The sequence below is a fragment of the Onychomys torridus genome, chromosome 10 (assembly GCF_903995425.1).
Source record: "Onychomys torridus chromosome 10, mOncTor1.1, whole genome shotgun sequence".
NCBI lineage: Eukaryota > Metazoa > Chordata > Mammalia > Rodentia > Cricetidae > Onychomys > Onychomys torridus.
In genome coordinates, this window is record NC_050452.1 from 80,998,633 (window position 1) to 81,024,096 (window position 25,464).

At 40.0% G+C, this 25,464-nt stretch overlaps 1 protein-coding gene across 1 annotated transcript in view; it reads left to right on the forward strand.

Moving 5' to 3' along the window:
- The first annotated feature begins 2,807 nt into the window (after positions 1 to 2,807).
- Positions 2,808 to 25,464, forward strand: part of LOC118591923 (pyrroline-5-carboxylate reductase 3-like) — a 52,484-nt gene continuing 29,827 nt past the window's right edge. The window contains exon 1 of the mRNA XM_036200358.1: positions 2,808 to 2,877. Coding sequence (XP_036056251.1) covers positions 2,808 to 2,877 — 70 coding nt within the window. The remainder of the gene's footprint in view (positions 2,878 to 25,464) is intronic.

Genomic DNA, 25,464 nt, shown 5'->3' on the forward strand with positions numbered 1-25,464 from the left:
AATGTAGCTGTGTGCAAAGGTTGTCTTAGGCTCAGGTGTTTGCTAGGTCGACAGCCTATTGTTTTCCTTTGGACATACACACTTTATAAACATATTTATATATTTAATGTAGTTAATAACAAAACCAGGGGATATATTTTTAAAGACTTGTTTATTTATTTGTTTGTTTTGTATGAGTGCTCTGTCTGCATGTACACCTTTATGTCAGAAGAGGGTATTAGATCCCACTTTAGATGGTTGGGAGCCTCCGTATGGTTGATTGGAATTGAACTCAGGACCCCTGGAAGAGCAGCCAGTGCTCTCAATCCCTGAGCCATCTCTCCAGCCCCACTAAGGGTTATTTTTAAAGAATTTGTGGCACTCAATATAAAGTACAATGAAACAGCTTTTTATTTTATTTTTTAGTATGTTGGCTCTTGTTCACAATATAACTAGTATACATGTGTATTATTATCTATGAAATTATGCTTTTAAAATATACACTATAAAACATTTGGCACATACTAATAATTGTGGTGCTTTGAAAGAAAATGGCCCCCAAAAGGTGTGGCACTATTAGGAGGTGTGGCCTTGTTGAAGTAGGTGTGGTCTTGTTGGAGGAAGTGTCACTGTGGAGGCAGGCTTTGGGGTCTCATATATACTCAAGCCATGTCCAGTGAGATAGTTAATTTCCTGTTGCCTGCAAGTTGTAGAACTCTCAGCTACTTCTCCAGCACCATGTCTGCCTGCACAACACCATGATCCCCGTCATGATGATAATGGACTGGACCTCTGAACTGTAAGTGAGTGAGCCACCACAATGAAATGTTCTCCTTTATAGGAGGTGTAATGGTCATGGTGTCTCATCACAGCAATAGAAACCCCAACTAAGACAGAGATTGGTACCAGTGTAGTGAGATATTGCTGAGACAGACCAGACCATATTTTAGGGAGGATTGTGAAAGGACTTTGAAACTTTGGACTAGAAAAGCCATTGAGTGTTAAGAGCTCTGTGGGATGCTCTGTGGAACTTGGAAGATGAGAACGTTGAGGGCAGTGCAGACAATGGCGGCCTGGCCTGTGAAGTTTCAGAGGGAAGTTTAAAGACTCATTGGCGTCATTTGTTATTTTGAATTAAGAATCTGTGGTTCTGGTTAGCTGGGGCTGAAGAATCATCTGTGATTAACAAGAGACCAGAACTATTAAAGCAAAACTTTGTTTTGCTGGGATATTTGATGCTGGTCGGCTAAGCTAGAGCTAAGAATTAGCAGTGATTAAGAAGAGACCAGCATCATTGAGGTGAAATTTTCTGGAATGTGTTTTCTGACAGCACAGAGAAGCTGTGTTCAGAGGTGGCCAAGGTTGTACCTCCTGTTGGCAGTCAGACTTGGTAATGTGTAAGAGTCACCCAGGTGGATTGGTTTTGAAGGCATGAAGGGGTCATGGAGAGCAGCTGAGGCTTGGCACTGGGAGAGGCCGGGAGAGGCCATTGGTGAAGGTGCAGCCTCAGTGGCAGTTGAAGGCCCAGCATTGAGGGGGTCAGTTTTACTGGCTGGTTTTGTGTTAATATAAGCTAGAGTCATCAGAGAGGAAGGAGCCTCAGCTGAGGAGATGCCTCCATTCGATCCAGCTGTAAGGCATTTTCTTTATTAGTGATCAATGGGGGAGGGACCAGCCCATGGTGGGTGGTGCCATCTCTGGGCTGGTGGTCCTGGGTTCTATAGAAAGCAGGTTGAGTGGGCTAGGGGGAGCAAGCCAGTAAGCAGCTCCCCTCCATGGCTTCTGTATCAGCTCCTGCTTCCAGGTTCTAGCCCTGCTTGAGTTCTGGTTCCGATTTCCAACAGTGATGGACTGTGATCTGGAAGTGCAAGCCAAATAAACCCTTTGCTCCCCAACTTGCTATTTGTTAATGATGTTTTGTCACAGCAATAGAAACCCTAAGTAAGACATGAATGCTTCAAATTTATAAGGGATTTATCAGAAATTCAAATTTAATTGGGTATCTTATTTGCTATATAAAAACATTATTAAACAACTGTGAGTGTGTTGGCCCATGGTCACAATATAACTACTATAACTCCCGATGTCACATTATTATTTTAAGATTAAAGAAAGGGATGGGGGTAAAGAGCTCTGGCTGTTTCTTTTCATCAGCCAAGGAACTACTTTAAGTTTTCATGATAGTCTCTGAGTCGCACAGCCATAGACACCAGCAAAGGAATTTGGAAAAAACTAGTCTTCACAGTGGAAAAAAAATAGGGGTGATGAGGGTTGTGACAAGGGTGATGGGCTACAAAGAGAACCCTTAGAAATGGAAGGATGAAAGAGTTAATGTCAGCAACAAGCAAGAATAGATTACCAAGTTTTATAGGATGAGAGCTTTGGAGGAGAAGGCCGTTCCTGAGACCGTGACTGCTTCCAGAGAGACAGTGTGTGAGTGTATAGAAAGGTGGGATTTAGAACGCAGCCTCCTGTATCTGTCTTCATATGGCCTCATTTAATGTTAATAGAGACTATTGGCCAAATCTATTGGGAAACTAGCCAGCAAGATGCTGAAATCTGGTGATGAGTCTAGATGACATGACTTCTGGGGAGGAGGATGGTGAAGAATGCTCTCAGGGCAGAAGAATGGCCTGCACAGTAGTATTATTACCTATGAATAAAATGTTCTGAGAGCCTGTAAGGAACATGTAAGACCTAGGGTGAACAACCATGGTCAGGAGTGATAAGCAATAGAATGACATAAATAAACCACAAATGGAGTAGCGATAAGCTATGTGTGGAAGTAGGGATAAGACTAGAAACCTAGCCAGAAAGGGATATAAAAGATGAAGCCTCAGACCCGAACAACAGAGCTCATCAGACCCTCGCATGAGATGACTCTCCTCCGCCAGAGACGTGAGATCCTAGTCTCATCTCAGTGCAGACGAAGTTGACCACAGGAAGGCTGACCCAAGATCCAAAGGAACAGTCTGGACCTGTACACCAGAGAAGTATTCCCGCTTCCACTTGGAAGACAGGATAAATATTGCTTATAATTTTATTGTGTGAATAAACAAGTGTAATACCAAGTTTGAATCAAGAATGATTATTCCTCCCACTGGAGGATGTACTCACCACAGAGCCCTTTTTACAAACTCCTTTTGAGGGACAGTTCTATCTGGAGGTAATTTTTGTTTGTTTGTTTCTGAGGTAGGGTTTTGTTGTATAGCCCAATCTAGCCAGGAACTCTCCGTCTTCATCTTCAGCCTCTAAATGCTCAGATTCTAGGCCTGCACCACTCTGCTGATATGGAGGTAAAAACCTTAACAGGCTTTGTGAATTGAAACATTCAAGTGCTTTTTTTATTTTTATTTATTTTTTATTTTTAAAGTTTTGGTTTGTGTGTGCACTTGTGTGTATGCATGTGTGTACTTGCATGCGGAGGCCGGGAGCTGATGTTGAAGGTCTTCCTCAATCACTCCTCACTCTTTGGTTTTTTGAGATGGGCTCTCTCTCTCAGCCTGCAACTGCTCACTCAGCTAGACTGGCTGGCTAGCAAGCCCCGGACAGGATCCTCCTGTCTCCAGCCTCCCAGGAATGGATGAAAGGACCCCTGTCACAACACCTGGGTTTTTCACGTGGGTGCTGAGGATTCCGTCTTGGTTTCTTTAATGTTGCCATGACAAAATATCCTGACAACAGCAACCCTGGGGAGAAAGGGTTTATTTCAGATCGAAATTCAAGGATACAGTCCCTCAGGGCAGGGACGTCAAGGCTTCTGACCATATCCTATTCATGGTCAGGAAGCAGAGAGTGATAGATGAATGCTTGTGCTTACCTACTTTCTCCTTTTTGTAGAGCCCAGGACCCAAGCCAAGGGAGTGGTGGCACCCACTTTTAGTTCTGGTCTTCCCACGTCAGTGGGCCTAGTCAGCATAATCCCTCACAAAAATACCCAGAGGACAAATAATGCTTCACAAGTATGACTCCAAGTGATTCCATGTCCCTCAGGAGCACAGTTCTGGCCTTCATTTCAAGCACTTTACTGATTGTATCTTTCCAGCCCCAAGCATTCAAGTAGTTTTGATTTTTGTTGAATCCCCTCCCTCCCTGAATTCAAGTTTAAAGAATCATTTCTGAGTCATTTGGCTGAAGGGCTCTTATCAGCTCTCAAGAAATCTTGGAAGGCCTTGTAAGCCAAGATCTGGAAGATCGGAAGGAAGGCACACCTCGTTGCTTTCCTCTCTTCGGGCACCCGCCATGGGGGTGAGGCAGGGGCTCTCATCATTTTGTGGCTTCCTGTGTTAGGACCAGCCTCACTGTGTTGGATTAGTCACTTGCTGACTTTTTTTCCTAAGACCAGCCAGGTTTCAGCAAAAGACAATCACCTCATAACCAACCAGTTGCAGAGCAAGGGGCAAGTCTTCTGGGACTTCCTTTGGAGACTTCCTTTGGATTCCAGAATGTAGTAACTTCCTCTTCCTGACTTCCCATTCCTAACTTCTTCTGAATCCAACTAACCCACAGACAACAGAGTGGAAGAACACAGTGGTAGAAAAAACACATTCTCTTCATTGTAAACTTAGATAAAAATTACAGGTGGCTTGAGAGGTTGGAATGGGAACCCTAGATCTTACCACAGACAAAATTGCGTTTCTGATTCTGCTAGATCTGAAAACTTGAAACACTAAGGTTTGCAGTGTTGAATAGAGAGAAACTACTGAAAAACTGGCACTTGAAAGTATACAGCAAAAATGGACTCAATTTGTTCCTTCTGCAGGTACTCTATACTGTTAAGTTTAAGTGCGATAGATTGACTTCTGAACATCAAGTGTGGAGAACTCCACCAAAATGAATGAAAGTCACCTGCAAAACACCAACCATTTGAAGGATGTGGAAATGATTTTAAGGGCAAACAACACACACCAGATGGAATGTAGATTCCCTAGGAAAGGTGCAGTTTGCTGTACTTGAGCCAAGGCCATCCTGCTCCTAGCCGCTCCCAGGTCGGCAGAAGCAGTAAAACAGACCACTCCAGACTGACTGCCCCACATCTCAGCTCCACGGCTTTCCTTACACAATGTGCAGGTCTTGGTGTTTCCTCATCCAATCCCCAGCTGCCTGGGGTTAAGGCTTGATAAGTACAAAGCCCAAGAAATGGCCAAAACCAACCGATAAAATAAGCACACAACTACAAAGTGATCTTCAAAAGGGCTGTAAGCAAAGGTGTACTGTAAAATACACATATACATATGATCTTTAAATTCAGGGTAGGTTTTTTACAGAGATGACACAGATGAGAATCACCTGGAAGGAGATTGTACATGCAGGCTCTGCTGAGAAACAGTGACTGCCCAGAACTTAGTAGTGTCTAACAGCTGGAAGGAGCCCAGGAAAGGTTGGAAGAGGAACCTTCAACATCATCGGAATCTCAGGCTCCCTGTGTAACAGTCTGAAAAGCTGTGGGTTCTGGAAAAGAGTCATCAGAGGTTTACTGCTTTGCTCAAGAAGGATGGGGGGCAAAGGATGGAGAAGAAGCTTCAGTAAAATGATCCACCATTTGTCTTAGGATTTTTACTGCTGTGAAGAGACACCATAATCATGGCAACTCTTATAAGGAAAATATTTAATTGGGGCTGGCTCACTTACAGTTTCAGAGGTTCAGTCCATTATCATCATAGGTTGAGGGGAGCATGGCAACATGCTGGAGAATTAGCTGAGAGTCCTACATCTTGCAGGCAACAGGAAATCAACTGAGACACTGGGCAGCATCCTGAGCATAGGAAACCTCAAAGCCCCCACAGTGACACACTTCCTTCAATAAGGCCACACCTCCTAACAGTATCACTCCCTTTGGGGAGTCATTTTTTTTTCAAACCGCCATATACATCAAAAAGAAAATTGTAGCAACAAGCTTCGGGAAAGGACAAGTTCCCAGAATGACTTTAATGCAAAATTATCAAAAATATACAATTTCTAGGAAAGACTGTGAAGCATGCAAAAGACATGGGAAGTATGACCTACACACTGGATAAAGTACAAATAATAGAGCCTTCCCGTGAGAGAGAACTAAACAATTAAATCAGGGCTGAGAGGCTTCAGCTGGGGTTTTAAGGAAAGCACGACCCAACCATTCCTTGTACAAAACAAAAACACTTTGCATACAGGTATGCAGATAGATTGAAAGTCAAAGGACATAAGAGCATCAGTCACTAGCTAGGAAAACCCATAGCTCAATAGTAGGCAAAACAGCTTTCAGGATAAAAACGTTATTAGTCATAAGGAGGAACTTTCTAAAAATAAATAGGTCAGTCCTTCAAGAAAGCTATAATAGTTATAAACAGATGTATTTATGTGTATAAACACACACACACACACACACATATACCCCTAATATGAGAATAACAAAAAGTACATAATGTAGAAAAGTAGAAAAGTGAAAGGAGAAATAGAAAATCCAGTAACGAAGACTTCAATATTCCAGTAGGTGATTAGCCCATGGGCTACATATACGCCAGAACAGTTAGGAACTCAACTCCCACAAAATCATAAACTTACTGAAAATATTGTATTATTATTGTTTTTTGGTAACTTCAATGCATGATTTTCCAGTGTAAACTTTGTAGACCACACCTTATGCTACAATGTCTACAAGAAGGAGTAGGTGAAAGGTCAATAAAAATGTACAAGACTGGGACAAACAACCACTGGATAACCTAACACAAGAAGAGGGAAGGGAATAAAATCGGTTAGAGAAGAAAATAAAGAGAATAAAAAATTGAAAACTTAATGAAATAAAAACTTGGCTACTGAAAAGATCACAAGGAGCTACTAAAGCCAACTCAAGATACAACAGAAAATCTGTATTTGTAAGTTTTTATTTTAAATGTATTTAAAAGTCTTTATTTGTGTATATGTGTATGCACTGACGTATGGTATGAACACTTCTGTGAGCTGGTGTGTGCCCCTGTGCACTCACAGAGGCCCAAACACTGTTGGATCCCCAGTGCTGTAGTTCTAGGCCTGTCTGGATGGGCTGAGTTTTTGCTCCTTTGTTTGGTTGCTTGTCAGCTTGACACAAGGTAGAGTCATCTGGAAAGAGAGAACCTCTGCTTCTATCAGATTGTCTGTAGGTAAGTCTGTGGGGAGCATTTTCTGATTAATGGCTGATATGGGAGGCCCAGTCCACTGTGGGTGGTCTCACCCCTGGGCAGGCTGTCCTGAAACATATATAAATGCAGGCAGAAGCCATGATCCTCAAGTCAGTGAGCAGCACTCCTCCATGGCCTCTGCTTCAGTTCCTGACTCTTGGTTCCTGCCTTGAGTTCCTTCAGTGATAGACTGGAACTGGGACTTGTGAGCCAAACCAACCCTTCCTTCTGCAAGTTGCTTTTGGTCATGGTGTTTTTTTTTTTTGTTGTTGTTGGTTTGTTTTTTTTTTTTTTTTTTTAAGCACAGCATTATAAGGAAAACTAAGAGAATGGGACAGACACCCAGCTTGTTATATGGGGGGCTGGGATTCCAAACTCTAGTACCTATTGTGCAGCAAATGTTTTTAACCACTGAATCATGGCCCCACGCCAGATATTAATCTGAATAAACTTGTTGTGGGGGGTATTTTCTCTTATCAATGATTGATGTGGGAAGGCCCAGTCCATTGTGGGAGTCAATAATAAAAGATATGCAAAATGATAGTTATGTGAGATGATAGATAAGCTAACTTGCTTGACTTAACCTTTACAGTGTATATACACATCAAAATTCAAAGTGGTATACTACAAGTACCTAGAAATTTTGTCATCCATGTTGAGCTGCTCACAACTGTCTATAACTCTGGCTCATGTGGATCCAGCACCCTCATCTGATCTCTGCAGGCACCACATACATATCCACACACAAACACCCCAACATGCATATACACAGAATTAACAGTAAATAAAAAAAAAAAATAGTTTGCATTGAATTGCATCAGCAGCAAATATGGTCTTTGCTTTTTTTTTTTATTTTTTTTATAGAAGTTTAGGTGGCATTTGACTAGGGTCACTTTATTCTTAGGTAAATTTGTAACACTGGAATTATTGAAAGAGTTGTCTCGTAGATGGTCCACACACAGGTGATACAACTATCCAGTTATGTATTTATTAATTTGTTTACTATTTATTTTCTGGCAACCAAACCCAGGATCTTGAGCATGCCAAGCTAATACTTTGCTTATGAGCTATATGCCCAGCTCAGTGCTGTATTCACTAAGAAACCAAAATTCTCCAACCCCTGCACTATACACTTTCCGTTTTTACATGCTCTTCACCCCTTATAGCTGACAATTTTTATTCATTTTATAAATATCTTGTTAAACCATAAAAAACTTTAAAAAAGGAAATTATCCACAGTGAAAAGCCCATAAGAAATGTCTTAACTATTAAGGTTTACTGAGTATTCAGAAGTTAATATTCATAATTCTTCAAAAACTCTTGAAAAAAATAGAAAGCAAGGGAACAAATCCAGACTAATTTTCAGAGGTCACATTTACCCTGATTCCATAATCAGAACAAAGACATAAGAAAAGGAACTCTGGATTAATATTGTTCATTAACATAAGTGAGAAAATCTCCAAGAAAATATTTATGAATGACATCAGTCATCTAAAACAACACATTAAGAAAAGGAAATCTATATTATTAACACATGGAATTTTACTCAGAGATCCAAGTTTGGCTTAATTTGTGAAATTCAATTAAATATCAACAGAATAAAAATAAGTGATATGATCACTTTAACATATGCATATGAAGCATTTGACAAAACTAACACATTTTAAAATGATTAAAACATCCACAAATTAGGTGTAGAGGAAGTCTTCCTTAAAGGATACCCACAAGAACCCACATCATACTTAATAACAAGAAACTGGACGCCTTCTTGGTGAGACCAAGAACAATGTAAGGATGTCTGCTTTCCCCACTTCTAATCAGCACTGGGCTGGAAATCCTAGCCCTAGCATTGAGGCAGGAAGTAGAAAAGGCATTCACACTTAAAGATGCTCACCAATATCTATGTGCAGAAGACATGATCTTCATACAGAAAAATCTAGGAAAAGTCATTAAGTCATTATTAGAAGTAGTAAGTATGATAAAGAAATGACAGGATAATAAGTATCTAAGAAGATAATGTTTTCCTAAACACTTTCAATAATCAACCTGATAATGAAATTAATAAAACTATTATTCCATTAATAATTCAGCTTACAAATTTTGCTATGCTGTGTGGGACATCTTTCCAGAAAAAACTGTACAGAAATGTGATTAAGATAAGTCAAAATCATGAGATACCGATTCCAGAATGGCTATGATGAAAAAGACAGACACTAATAAACAATAACAAGGTCATGGCAGGGTCTCAAAAACTAAATAGAATTTATTGTATGATTTAGCACATTAAAATGGTAGAACAATCCCAAATAAGTTGGAAAGGGAGAACGGAAGTGTGAAAACCACATATGTGGAAGAAAGAATAATAAAAATGACAACTCCAAGAGGAAGTGCAAACTTGATGATTGCATTAAGTGTTTTTTGCTCTAAACATGCTAAAGAATGGGTTAAGGGGAAATGTCACCACAAATCAAATTGATGCCATCTATAAAATGGTTATTCAAATGTAACGATGAAGGTAAGTTAATATAGAGATATAAAAATAGTCACATGAAAATATAATCATAGGTACTAGGGGCTGTATCACTAGCTGATACAAATTTCACAGCTAAAGGAAATATCAGGGGAAAAATAATCCATAATAACCACACTTTAAATCATAAATATGGAAAGCTACAGACAGGAGAGGAGGAATATGCTAATATACAAATACAGGTGGAGTCTCAGATACTCCTTTCTCTATAGAGGGCAGGAAAGTGAGCCTGCTATTAGTTAATTTTATTGTGATTGTGAGCAGGAGACTGGACAGACTCTAGGAGAAGCTAATCTTGCTCCCACTTCATGGCAGTCCAGTCCTTCATGATGAGAACTTCCCTCAGAGCAGTGCAGTTCACTTCACGGTGCACCAGGAAGCAGAGATGGTAAAAGCGCCAGGACTCCACTGGCTTTCTCTTTCTTCTCTTTTTATTTCATCCAGGCACCAGCCCAGCAGGTGGTATTCCCCCATCACTTATTCTTCTCTGGAAACACCCTGGCCTACATATTCAAAGGTTTGCACAGCACTCTAGATGGGAACAAATATAGTCAAGTTGACTATGAAGACTAACTGCCACAAGTCTACTACCCCTTGTCAATTTGACACTCAAATACTTCACTCTAGATAATACAATCCCAACATGGCCCACCAAAAGCTCATGTCACTTTCACAATGAAAAACACACCCAATCTTTGTCCATGAATCCTCAACAACTTAACAGGCTCAACACTGCTCAAAAGTATGAATTCAAAGAATCATCTGAGACTTAGAACAAGCTTTTTTTAAAAAAAAAATTGAAAATAGGTTCTTGTCTTATGTAACACACCCAGACCACAGTTTCTTTCACTCCTCCGAGCTCCTTCCAACCTCCCCATCCCCTAGATCCACTTCCTCTTTGTTTCTCCTTCAGAAAACAGCCAACTTCCAAGAAACAACAACCAAACACGACAAAACAGGATACAATAAGGCAAGCCAAAAGCCCTCACACTGAAGCTGGACAAGGCAACCTAAGAGGAAGAAAAGAGTCCCAGAGCAGGCAGAGAGACAGACAAACCTGCTTCCACAGTTAGGAGTCCCACAAAAACTCTAAGCTAACAGCCACAATATATACCTAGAAGGCCTGGTGCAGACGCATGCAGGCCCTGTGCTTGCTGCTTCACTCTCTGTGAGTCTGTATGCACCCTGCTTAGTTGATTCAGGGGACCATGTGCTTCTGGTGTCCTCCATCCCCTCTGACTTCTGTGATCTTTCCAGGGGCCCTCTTCCATGGAATTCTCCAAGCTCGTAGGGGAAGGATCCAATGGAGACTTCCAATTTAGACTCTCTCTGCATAATGTCTGGCTGTGGGTCTCTGCACCTGCTCCCATCTGTGGCCAGAGAAAGCCTCTCTGGTAATGACTGGACAAGTTACCAATCAATGAGTATAGCAGAATATCATTAGGAATCATTTCATTGACTTTTTTTTTTTTTAGATCAGTCCTGTTTGGTCTCTGGGTTATTCAGTCTCTGGTTCCTGGCTATCCAGGCAGTGTAGGGCATGGGCTCCCTTTGGGGGAATGGGCCTTAAGTTAAACCAGTCATTGGTTGACCACTCCCACAAGTTCTGTGACACCATCGCCCTAGCATATCTTGTAAGCAGGACAGATTGTTGCTCAAAGGTTTTGTGGCTGGGTTGGTGTCCATGTTTCTCTTTTGGCAGCCATAATGTAACTCCTGTACCCAAGGGACTAGAATAAATAGTCAGGCACCATCTCAACATCTCCATGTTCAGTGAGCTGTGTGGATGTTGTTCTCAGCAATGGGGTCTCACTGTAAGTTTGCAGAGAGCAATCCTCTGTCCTACCATCAGCTTGGGTTGTTTGGGGATGTCCACAGGATTCCTTCAGCCAATAACTCAACTGAATGCAACACAGTGCCACTACTAGAAGCCTTGCCTGGCTACAAGAGAGGGCCAGTTGAGATCTATATCCCCATTACTAAGATCCCCACTAGGATCACCCTCATAGATTCCAGGAAGTTTCCACACACCTCTAAATGCCCCCCATTCCAGCTGTCTTATCCTACACTGTAGTTAGAGTTTTCCTGCCTGGCCCACAGTCAGGACAAATCTCTCTCACCGGCCAGGCCCATAAACACTCAGAACCAACCAAGTAAACACACAGACGTTTATATTGTTTACAAACTGTATGGCTGTGGCAGGCTTCTTGTTATCTAGTTCTTCTATCTTAAATTAACCCATTTTTATTAATCTATACTTTGCCACTTGGTTTGTGGCTTCCCTTACCTGTACCTTTATATCTTCATTGTCATGGCGGTGGCTGGCTGTGTCTCTCTCTGGCTCAGCCTTCCTCCTCCCAGAATTCTCTTCTCTCTTATCCCGCCTATACTTCCTGCCTGGCCACTAGCCAAACAGCACTTTATTTATACAGAGTGATATCCACAGCACTACACTCTCTCCCTCCACCCCATCCACCCCCACCTACCTGATTCTTCATGCTTTCATCTCCACCCACCCCTAGTCCAACCATGAAATCTATTTCCCCTTCTCAGGGAAAGCCTTGCATCTCCCCACGACCCCTCCTCTTTATCTAACCTCTTTGGGTCTATGGATTGTAGCTTGGTTGCTGTGGATATCGATCTATGTAAATAAAGTTCTGATTGGCCAGTGGCCAGGCAGGAAGTATAGGCGGGACAAGAGAGAAGAGAATTCTGGGAAGTAGAAGACTGGAGAGAGACACCACCAGCCGCCGCCATGAGAAGCAACATGTAAAGACACTGGTAAGCCACGAGCCATGTGGCAAAGTATAGACTAACAGAAATGGGTTAATTTAAGATAGAAGAAGTAGATAACAAGAAGCCTGCCACAGCCATACAGTTTCTAAAAATGTAAGTTTCTGTGTGCTTTCTTGGTTGGGTCTGAGCGACTGTGGGACTGGCGGGTAAGAGAGATTTGTCCTGACTGGGCCAGGCAGGAAAATTCTAACTACAAATGGCGTCCAACGTGTTGGCAAGAATTTCCACCTAAAACCTGAGAAAAAAGATTCTAAGACGGAGCTAAAAACAGCTTCGTAGTTGTCTCAAGTTAGCGGCAGCCTGCCGGTTTGAGCTACTATGGCGGGTTCCTGGCGTGTGCGTCTGACCTGGGGTGTAGCGGGAATGAGGAATCTACAAGCAGCACTTTGCTCTGCTGCATGGTGAATTTAGCCTTTGCCAGTTAAAAGAAAAGATTTCTAGGCTATGCACTGCTTTGATAGAACTGCTTCTGATAGTTGATGGTACACATGGATCCAGATCCAGAGCTGGTGGTAAACTGTACCACCGCCATGTTGGGAAGCTGAGGTGGGCGGAGCCAGCAGGCACAATGGCGTTTCAATCTTACAAAGATGGATATTACACAGAGAATCTGGTTTGTCTTGTCTTTGGGATTTTTAACTACAGAAAAAGATTTGATCATAAAAGCTGTTGAGTTAAACAAATATGTAAATTTTAAAGGTACCTTGACTTTGAAATTTGGATATAAGGATATGTTGCTTTGGAAAGGAGTCTCTGCTTTTGTTTCCACAGAAAGCCAGAGGCTGTGGATTTGTTCCATATTAAGATACATCAGGTTTGATCAGCCAAGACCACCTGAAAGGTCTCCAATGACACCATGGCCCAGATGCTCCAACATCCAGAACGGTTTCAAGGCAACTGGCTCAGAGGTTCACCCTAATGGACTACTCCATAATCCTAAAATTTTCTTTGTGTCCCCATAAGATGCAGCGCCCCCCTCCAGCAGGAAATAGTAAGAGAAACTACGCCCACATTCCCAAAATTATCAAGCTGGCTTTGGAGATGGAATTGGCTCACTCCTTCTCTAAACCCAGACATATTGCTAAAAGAAAAGGTTAAGAGATTCTTGTGTCCCAAATCAGAAGAGCCCTCTGGTGTGGGACAGAGAAAAACCAATATTTTTCTTTAAAGTAGATTGATTATAAACACGATCTCTTTCTAAAGAAGAAAAGGGGATATGATATAGATATAATAGGATAAAAGGGTAGTTTAAGGAACTTACTTCTAAAGAGCAACAACTTGTTTAAAATGTTTTACATTGGTACAGACTTTAGTCTATTGATACAAACTTAAAGTTAATTTTGTTATATTGTGTGTATATTTCTACTCTTGTTTAAGGTATTATGTTTGTACAGCTCATTTTAAATTGAAATAGATAATTAAAAATAGATTAATAATTAGTCATCTATGATAATCGTACTCGTAGCCATGTTAGTTAAGTCTTCTAGGTATACATAGAGATATTTCAGACAGATAGGTAATCTTCAAATACTTCAAAGACCTACAGAATATGGCATTTAAAATACTTTTAAAATTTAGACTTTCTGGACAGTGAGACATGTCTGCTCCTGGCAGCACCAATTTACTTCAGAGAGGAGGATGGGCATTGAAGACACTTCATATGGAATTTATCTTCACCTTGGCAAAGATAGCCATTTGGGCAAGAAACTGTTCTTGCCTGGATTGCTTGATCGACTGGACATGCAGGACCCATAGAAAGGTGACCACTGAACTTTGCTTGACAAAATCGTCCTTCAGGTTCCTGCTTCGCAGAGGAAACTGCCAGACATTCTACAGAACACTGAGAGAAGTGACCAAGAGACTCTAGCCCTGTGGTCTGAAGACAAATGCCCCAACTTTACAAAGGAACATTAGGTGACTGTCCAGGCTGCCAGCTGTCTCTGTCTACCCTGCAAGACTCCTGAAAGTAGCTTACATCCTTCTCCCAGGTTCTCAGGTAATATTATATCCTTCTGAGGTCTTTGATGTGGTTGAAGACTAGATAGTTATAATTTCCTCAATTATGATAAAAGATAAGTTAGATATAAAACCTTAGAGTCATAAATATAAAATAGATAGGATATCTTCTTTAATATTGTAACTGTAATTCTTGCTTGATAATTGTTTTGTTATATGTAATTGTACTATGTAAAAGTTAAAACCTTCCTAAAAAAAAGAAAAGAAAAGGGGAAGTGCTGTGGATATCGCTCTATGTAAATAAAGTTCTGATTGGCCAGTGGCCTGGCAGGAAGTATAGGCGGGACAAGAGAGAAGAGAATTCTGGGAAGTAGAAGGCTGGAGAAAGACACCGCCAGCCGCCGCCATGAGAAGCAACATGTAAAGACACTGGTAAGCCACGAGCCATGTGGCAAAGTATAGACTAACAGAAATGGGTTAATTTAAGATAGAAGAAGTAGATAACAAGAAGTCTGCCACAGCCATACAGTTTCTAAAAATGTAAGTTTCTGTGTGCTTTCTTGGTTGGGTCTGAGCGACTGTGGGACTGGCGGGTAAGAGAGATATGTCCTGACTGGGCCAGGCAGGAAAATTCTAACTACACTTGGTTATCATTACTTAATGGCTAATGCCAACATACAGGTCAATAGATACCATATTTGCTTTTTTGGGTCTGGGTTATATCACTCAGGATGATTTTTTTCTAGTTCAATCAATTTGCCTTTGAATCTCCTGATGTCATTGTTTTTAACAGCTGCATAAACTCCATTGTGTAAATGTACCACATTTTCTTCATCCATTCTTCTGTTGAGGAACATCTGGGTTGTGACAGTTTCTGCTATTATGAATAAAGTCATAATAAACATGGTTGAACAAATGTCCTTGTGGTAGGATAGAGCATCCTTTAGGTATATGCCCAAGAGTGGTGTAGCTGTGTTTTGAGGTACATTGATTTTAAATTTTTCTGTGGAACTGCCATATTTCTTTCCATAGTGACTATACAAGTTTGCACGCACACTAGCAATGGAAGGGTGTTCCCATCCTTGCTAGCATGAGCTGTCACTTGAGTTACTGATCTTAGCCATTCTGACAGATGTAAGATGAAATCTCAAAGTAGTTTTTATTTGCATTTCCCTGATAGCTAAGGATATTGAATATTTCTTTAAGTGTTTCTCATCCATTTGAGATTCCTCTGTTGAGAATTCTCTGTTTAGAACTGTTCCCCATTTTTCAATTGGATTATTTGGCTTGTTGATGTCTAGTTTCTTGAGTTTCTTATGTATTTTGGATATTAATCCTCTATTAGATGTGGAGTTCGTGAAAATCTTTTCCCATTCTGTGGGCTGCCATTTTGTCCTAATGATGATGTCCTTTGCCTTACAGAAGGTTTTTCCCTTTCATGAGGTCCCATTAATTATCAGTCTTAGTGCCTGCATCATCAATGGTCTGTTCTCCTGTGCCAATGTGCTCAAGACTATTCTCCACTTTCTCTTCTGTCAGAGTCAGTGTATCTTGTTTTATGTTGAGGTCTTTGATCCACTTGGATTTGAGTTTTGTGCAGGGTGATAGATATGGATCTATTTGCATTTTTCTACATGCAGGCATACAGTTTGACAAGCGCCATTTGTTGAAGATGCTGTCTTTCTTCCAGTATGTATTTTTGGCTTTATAAAAAACAAGGTGTTCATAGGTGTGTGGATTTATGTCTGGGGTTTCAATTTGATTCCATTGATCAATGTGTCTGTTTTTATGCCAATACCATGCATTTTTTATTACTATAATTCTATAGTGCAACTTGAAATCAGGGATGATGGTACCTCCAGCAGTTCTTTTATTGTTGAGGATTTTTTTAGCTATCCTTTTTTAAAAAATTTTCTGAATTAAATTGAGAACTATCCATTCAAGTTCTATAAAGAATCGTGTTGAAATTTTGATGAGGATTGCACTGAGTTTGTAGATGGGTAGGATGACCACTTTTACTATGTTAAGCCTACTGATCCATGACCATGGGGGATCTTTTCATCTTCTGATACCTTCTTCAATTTCTTTCTTAAAAGACTTGAAGTTTTGATCATATGTGTCTTTCATTTGCTTGATTAGAATTACCCCCAAAGTATTTTATATTATTTGAGACTCTTTTCAAAAGTGTTGTTTCCCTGATTTCTTTCTCAGTCCACTTGTCATTTATGTATAGGAGGGCTACTATTTTTTTTTTTTGAGATAACCTTTTATCCAGCTACCTCATGTTTATCAGCTGTAGGAGTTCACTAGTGGAATTTTTGGGTCATTTATGTATCATATCATAACATCTGCAAATTATGATACTTTGACTTCCTCCTTTCCAATTTGTATCCCCTTGATCTCTTTCAGTTGTCTTATTGTTCTAGCTAAAACTTCAAATACTATATTAAATAGATATGGACAGAGTGTGCAAGCTTGTCTTATTCCTGAGTTAGTGGAACTGATTTGTGTTTTCTGTATTTAATTTAATGTTGGCTATTAACATTTTCTGTAAGTTGATTTTTTATGTTTAGGTATATTCCTTGTGTTCCTAATATCTCCAGGACTTTTATCATGAATTGGTGTTGGATTTTGTCAAAGGCCTATTCTGCATCTAATGAGATGATCATGTTGGGACTTTTTGTTTTGTTTTGTTTTTTGTTTGTTTTTTCTTTCAGTTTGTTTAAGTTGAATTATATTTACTGATTTCTATGTATTGAACCAACCCTGCATTTCTGGAGTGAAGCCTACTTGTTCATGGTGGATGATCTTTTTTTATGTGTTCTTGGGTTAAGCTTTCAAGTATTTTATTGAGTATTTTTACATCTATGTTCATAAGGGAAATTGGCCTGTAATTATTTCTTTGTTGAGTCTTTATGTGGTTTGGGTACCAGGGTAACAATGGCCTAGAAGCACCCTGAGAGCATGACCATTTACTAAATAGCAATGGCAGGTTCTATGGGTCTATAACCTTCCTAGCCATGGGCTTTTGACTAGGATTACAGTGTCAGGCATGATAGTTCCTCCTGTGGAGCACATCTCAAATCTAATCAGATAGCAGTTAATTACTCTCTAGCAGTTATGCCACTATCACACCATTGGGCACATTCTTTCTGGCATATCAGTATTGCAGCATGCAGAGTCCAGTGGTGGGCAAAACAATTAATGCCCAGGAGGCTGCATAGTACTTTGTAGAACTATGAAAGCTAGCCTGGAGGGAGGAAGCTGCTTTAGTTAGTTTAAGATGGATCACTTTATTCCCTGAAGCCAAAATGTGTGATATCTTCAGCAATAAGGTCTTACAATGTATTTATGGTGGGTGACCAAAGGCAATAGCCACAGCTTACTGTTTTGAAGACCTGTTGGGTCTCCCTGACCAACAACCCACAGGGAGGTCTCCTATGTCTTATACTGATATGTTCATGTAATGACCCATATTTTCTGGGAGTGTAATTGTCAACCCATGCAGGGCAATTCTGCCCAAACTATTTCTTTTAAGGTTGTATTTTGAAAACAAATTACTAGCTAATGGGTTTCCAAAGAGCTTTTTCATACATCCTTAATTTTAATTAACCTACCCGCTACCCACTTCTTTCCCTATGCCCTAGCCTCCAGCCCCATACTTTCAACTACAAAAAATTCTACTACACAGTATGTAGGTGCTGACTATGGTCAACATGCTGGATCCATTTCACAACTTGGTCCTGATCTATAACTGAAACTTAAAACACCCTTTAGCTTCATCTAGTCCTGATAACCACTGTTCTTTGCTCTACCTCTTAGAGCTCTAGTTTTACTGTTCTTGTTTTAGTGAGATCAGGCTGGGTTTTTCTTTGTCTATTTGGTTTATTACACTTAACATCTTAACATAATGTTCTTCAGGTTTGTCTACATGGTTGTAAATGATGCGCTTTTCTCCTTGAGCCTGAGTACATGTGTATGGCATCTACCTTTTTTCTTTATCTTACTCTTTTTGCTTGTCCGTCTGATTTTGCCGCTGGGGATTGAACCCAGAGTCTTGTACATACTACACAAGTACTGTTCCACTGAGCTACATTGCATCCTTCAACAGTTTTTATCCATTTATCTATCGATGGACTCTTAATTGGTTCCATATCTTGCTGTTATGAATAATGCTTCCTTGAACATAAGAGTGCAGAGACTTCTTCCACGCTGATTTCATTTTAGTTGAATATATACTCAGAAGAAGAATAGATGGATCATATGATAACACCATTTACATTTTTTGAGAAAACTCCATTTTCCCCATATTGTCCATCTATTTTCCATACTGCCTCTGCTTATTTATATTCTCACCAAGACTACATAAGGGTTGCTTTTACTCCACACCCTTGTCGTTGTCTACCATCTTCTTTCTTCTTGACAAAAATCCACTCTAGAAAATTTGAGGTGGTATCTCATCTTAATATTGACTCCATTTCCAGGATAATAGCATTTTTGTGTATCTTTGAACATTTGGCTGTCTTCTCAGGTGTGCCACTTCAGACCTTTCATCTATTTTTCGTTGAGCTGTTTTCATGCTCTTGAGTTGTTTGAGATCCTTGTGTATTTTGGACATTAATCCTGTATCAAATGTACAATTTACAATTATATTCCCTATTTCATAGTTACCTTTCCTTGCTTTGTTGTTTCTTTTGTTATGCATGAGCTTTTTAGTTGGATGTAATTCTTGGTCTATTTTTGCTTTTCTTCCTGTGCGTTTGGGGACATGTCCAACATTTTTGTTGTTGTTGAGATCTTTGCTAAGAAACTTTTTTTTTTTCTAAAATAGCAATTTTACATTCTGAAATCTTACATTTGAATCTTTAGCCAACTTTGAGTTGACTTTCCATTATGGGGTGAAATAAAATTTTAATTCCACTCTTTTTAGAGTGGACATCCATTCTTGGCTAAAAATTCTAGTGAACTTGAAATAGAGGAGATGTTCCAGTTAATACAGGTCTTCCATAATCTGTAGCTAATACTGTACTCACTAGCACTGGAATGAAACCTACCCAGTGACTTAAAAAGAAAAACTTTCTACTCTTCCTGTTACCATTTATTCCCATCCTGGAAATCCTATCCACTTCAATAATGAGCATATATAGGGGAGAAAGGAGGAAGTACCCCTCCTTCTTTGCAGATGACAGAATTCCCAATACAAAATATTCCTAGGTATAGTGGTCTGAATGAGATATCCCCCACGGTCTGGGCATTTGAATACTTGGTCCCCATTGGTGATCTCTTTAGGGAGGCTTAGGAGGGATGGCCTTGCTGGAGGCAGTACATCACTAGGGGCAGGCTTGGAGGCTACAAAAGCCTCTTGCCAACTCCACTTTGTTCTCTGCCTCCTATTTGTGGTTTGAGATGTGAACTCACAGCTCTCAGCTTCCGGCTCCAGTCACCATGTCTGTCTGCTGCCACTCTTCATTGATGTGACTGATGGTGATGCACTTTTATATCTCTGGAACCAGAAGCCCCAGATAAACCTTACTTCTATAAATGGCCTTGGTCATGGTGTTTTATTACAGCAAATAAAGACCCCAACTAAGACCTCAGGGGAATGGGGATAGTGTTTATTTATAGAGTTGCCTTTCATGAAGGGGGTTCTAGGTTTGAAATTTTATACATACATATATATATATATATATATATATATATATATGAACTATAAATTAAGCAAAGTCAAGTAACACAAGTTTAAAAAGTAAACATGTAGAATAATCATTCTATATAAAGGCAATGTACAACTTGACACTAATAGTTTTGCTAAAAATTGCATATTTTTAATAAAATGATGAATATCAATATACTTGATATCATTGCTGAGATCTACATAATGCTAGTGATAAAGGGAATTTACAGAAATATAAATAACAAAGAGATATGATTAAATAGATGTATTAGAATACTCAGCATGGCAAAGTTGTCAATTGACCTTTAATTAATCCATAGATGCACATCTGAATAGAGTTCTCAAAAGAAGAAAATAGCTAATATGTAAAAAAATTGTTCAACACCTGATAGCAATTCCCAACATGCCCCTATGGTTGGGTATGGTCGTCGGTGCCTGGCAGGACACCTAGTCACTTCCGCCTAGTCAGAATGCCATACTGAGAAAATGTACCAAGCCACAAGGCTAAACATAGATAGGATTTCTGGGTTAATTTAAGTGTAAGAATTAGTTAGGAATAAGCCTGAGCTACCAGCTGAGCATTTATAAGTAATATTAAGCCTTTGAGTCAATTATTTGGGAAGCAGCTGCTGGGTATTTGGGAGTTGCTGGAGGGACTGGAACTTTCCTCTGATTACAGTTTCCCTTTGTGAAGGACACTGTTTCTACAATGAAAAGGCTTCATGCCAGAAGAAATCACTGGAGAGTTATATATGTAATATGGTGATATTTTATTTGTACTGAAATTGATTTTATTTGTATGTTAATAAAGTTGCCTTGGGGTCAGAGCAAGCTATAGCAGAAGCTGGGTGGTGGTGATGCATGCCTTTAATCCCAGCACTTGGGAGGCAGAGCTAGGCGGATCTCTGTGTGTTCAAGGATACAGCCAGCATCGACACACACCTTTAATCTCAATACCAACCACAGAAGACCTGGAGGTCTGTACAGACAGGCAGTGACGAGGAGGTCATGCGGTTGGGTTTACAACCAATGAGAAGGCAGAACAGAAAGTCTATAAAAAAGACAGGACACAGGAAGTAGGCCTCTTGTGAAGAGGAAAGACAGCAGTGAAGGGTAAGGTTTTCAGCTCTCAGCTATTGCTCTGACCTCTTGGCTACTAACTCTGTATTTGGCTCTGTGTTTCTTATTTAACAAGACGGTTACATCTACAATGTGAAACTTATAAAGAAAACATAGAATTCTCAAACCAGACAGTATAAAAAAGGAGTCCAGTTAACACATGAGTGAATAATTTGAACAGAAACTCCTCAATGAGGTTGGGGATGGTAACCAAGCACAGAAAGTGATGTTTAGCATCTGGAGTCTTTATGGTGAATTCATTTACAGAATTCTTAGAATTGCTTAAAGGCTATGGAAACTCCAAGTGTGGATGCAGCTGCCTGGGGTCTGGGACTCACATTCATGATCATGGTGTGTAAAGAAGCTCAGCTATTTTGAGATAGTTTGGTGTTCTTTGAGAGCATATGTTTTATAATCCAGCAGTCCCACCTCTTGGGTATTTACCTTGGAGAACTGAAACATAGTCACAAAATTGTATTTGCTGATGTTCACAACTGTATTCATAATTGCCTAAGCTGATAGCAACTGAAATATTATCAGCAGGTGATACATTTGATTCTCTAATACAGTGGACTACTGTTTACCAAGAAAAATGAATTTATTAGAGATTTATAGATGAAACTGGATGGATCTCGAAAGCATTAAGTTGAGCAGGACAATCTGGTGAAGTTGCACAGTGCTACTTTCATTTGCGTGATGTGGTTAAAGGGATAAATTCATTGTGTTGGAAAGTGGAGGACTGCAGTAACATAACCTAAACACCTGGGAATGGCTACTCCATCCTTAGAGAGGTTCAACGTATTTAGGTGCTGACCAAGGAAAAGGTATAACCAAGGTATAGCAGGAGCACACACAGACACTATCAGGCTTTATCAGGACAGAGTTGCATAATACAGGAAGTCCCTCACAACATGGCACTCTCTAGAGGTTGTGATGTGGACTCCCTCAAAAGGAGAGCATGAGGGGGAACTTGTGAGGGAGACAGATGCATGTGTTGAGATGTCCCTTCCCAGCATGGGAGATTCTCCAGCCAAAGGGTTCTGGAAGCTGCCACAGCAGCTCACAGTCTTCATGATTTTGGTCTTTCTCTTATCCTCAGCTAGCAATTAACTTATCAGTGCTGTACATAATTTCATAGGATTATGCAAAGAAGACAGGTTCAAAGTAACTAACTGTCTGCCTGTTTGGATTCTTTTTTAAAATGACTGGATATGGGTTGGGGATTTAGCTCAGTGGTAGAGCGCTCACCTAGCAAGCGCAAGGCCCTGGGTTCGATCCTCAGCACACACACACACAACACACAAAAATGACTGGATATGTGAATGTTTGAGTCCACTGCTGGCAGGCGTTTCAGTTAGTGGAAAAGTAAACAACCTGGGGACCAATATAGAGAGACCATCTCTGGCTCACTTATATAACAATTAGGCAATTAGTAGAGGCCACAAGACGTTTAAATACACCACAGAAAAAGCCTATTGCCTTATGGCAGTCAGAGTAAATGGGGACTATGTTGAAAACTGAAGGGATTTATATACTTGAGGAATTGTTATATGGGAGCAGAAAACTTGGCTGAATTATGTTCTACACTAATGGGGAGAACCGAAAGTGATAAAATGGCATCTGTAGCTGAAGAGATTCTCAAGGGAGGCATGGAAGGTGTGATCCCCTTCCCCCTTCCTTTTCTCATTCTTGCTCTGTAAGGAAGTCATATTTAAAGGAAGGAACTGTTAGCCAAGAAGATCTCAGTACTTGATGGTTTGAGAGGCTCTGGCTTATCCAGACTGCAAAGCGTACTAAGATGAGCAGATTCACTGTTGGGCAAGTATTTTCTGGAAAAAAAAAAAAAAAAGCCTGAGGATATAACTGGGAAAAAAAATTTACTTAAGCAATTAGGTTTGTGACTTAAAGATCAACTCAATGATCTAGATATCTGGAATGGAGATATGGTGATCCAGAAAAGCTCTGTGAAGGATTTCCTTGTCTAATGCCACACACCCTGTGACATATGCAGGAGACCCGCAGGAGTTTTGGTAATATTGTGTCATCAGGAACACCAATGGTTTGAACTCCAAAATATAAGGACCAAAATGAGAGGATGAGTTTGAGCCTTCAAAATCACCCAGGCCAGAGAGTGTAAGCACAGTTCCTTGGAGAGAAAAGGAATAATGACTCCAGTGTGGAGGAATACAGGTGAGAGAGTCTATGCATGGCTCTCGGATGACATGGGGTGAAGACAGAAACGCACGCACAGCAGACTAATGGAATTCCTGGCCCTGTTTTTCACACTTGCTTGGAAAAGGCAACACCTTTATTCTCTTCAGTTTCTCTCTCTCCTATCTATAGCTAATGCCTGAGTCTATTTCACCATGGAAATTTGGAAGAGTCATTTGCTTTTTTAGTTTTTGTGTCCACAAATGGAGAACAATTTTGTCTCAGAATGGATCATACCCAGAGTCTAACCTATACCTGGCCCACATAATAAAGTTGAATTTTTTTTTTTTTTTTCAGCTGATGATATTTGCTTAAAATTTGCACCTAGAAGTTGCTTCGGTAATGAACTGAGACTTGGGAGCTGCCTGGGTGGTGGTAATACGGTGTTCCAAGGGTGACAGATGAGAACGGCTAGACAGCAGAGGGTGGACTGATGTGAGCTGAACAGGGTGACTGTGAAAAGAGAGGCCTACATTCCAGTTCCCAGAAATGGAAGCCATGTAGTGACTTTATTTGGAAAATGTGCTTTGGCTGATTCTGTGGTGTAAGCCTAGATGCCATTCTTTGAAGTCTAAAGTGTATGATTATTTGTTAGGGCAGCTCTCAAAAGCAAGCATCTCTTCCTTGCTGTGTAGCTCAGCATTCTGAAAGAGAGGCCAACTAGCACATGCTACAGTTGGTTTCTTGTGTAGACTTGACAGCTCGAGATTCTTGATTTTGAAATGACTGAAGTGTAGAAAATACAGCCCCAAGCTTATCAAAACTCTGTAACTCCCATGAATAATCTTTTAGGAAAAGCTTAAGGTTGTATCTCACATACCATTTTAGGCCATACAAAATGATTCCTCTGCAAATACATCTTGCTATGAACCTCTTTCCAGTCCATCTGCAGTGAGGTTATTTCTACAGTGCAGCATAATTAAAGTATCTGGCCAGGCCATAAGGAGAAGAGAACAGCCTTTCTGAACTGACTTCCTTATCTGTAAAATGGGAAAGCGCTAATACCTTGTTTGTGTAGTTGTTTCCATGAGACAGAATATGAATATATGAATGATTTTTTTTCCCCCCTGAGACAGGGTTTCTCTGTGTAGCTCTGGCTGTCTTGGAACTCATTACATAGGCCAGGCTGGCCTCAAACTCAGAGATCTGCCTGCCTCTGCCTTCCTAGTGCTGAAATTAAAGGCATCAGTGCCTGGCATGAATAAGTTTTCTAAGGATGTAAAGTATTATAATATCAAGGTAGCTTAAAGCGACTGCTTTTGTTAAATTATTTAACGCTGAAATGTTGCAGCATATGCTTTAAGTAAATGTATTTTTCTCACTCCATTGTTTTCTAGTCCATCAGATTCATGCATTCAATTACTGAGTCAACTATTCTAATGCCTTGTCAGCTTCCACAATTTTGAGTTACATGATTATTCCAGGTCATCATGCACATACAGGCTGGGCAGTTTGTGTTTGAATTTTGGCAATATTAAAGGGAGTAAACTACATTTGGAATGTTGTGAATATGTAGGTTTTTTTTTCCCTTCAGAGATTAAAATATTCCTGTAACATACCACCCCTATCCCGATATTTTGATATTTTTCTTATTGGTAAAAGTTTGGCCTGGGTTTTTTGTTTTCTTGTTTTGATAAAGCAAACTATTCAGCCATGCTGATTTTGTTTTTGAACCTTCCTGTATTGAAAAACAGAAAGACAAAAAACAAAAACAAAAACAAAAACAACAAAAAACCAAAAGAACCCACCTACGTTGTACTAAAATCTCTGTTAAATGCCTGAATAAATATTGGAAAAGTATTTCCTGATATTTAAAATTTTCTGTTTTAACCTGAATTTAGACGTACCAACTGTAGCCCTCTTGCTAATTAACTTCAATCAAATGGAGATTTGATTTTTAGCAAGAAATGTCAGACAGAATAAGGTAGGAAAAATATGCTACCCTTCAATCTTCCCGCTGTAGCTCCTAGCTCCCAAAACAATGGAATGAAAGGCTATGTAAATTTGTTCATGCAAAACAATTACTTCTCATATCTGACTCATTACCATATAGTCATGTTAACTCA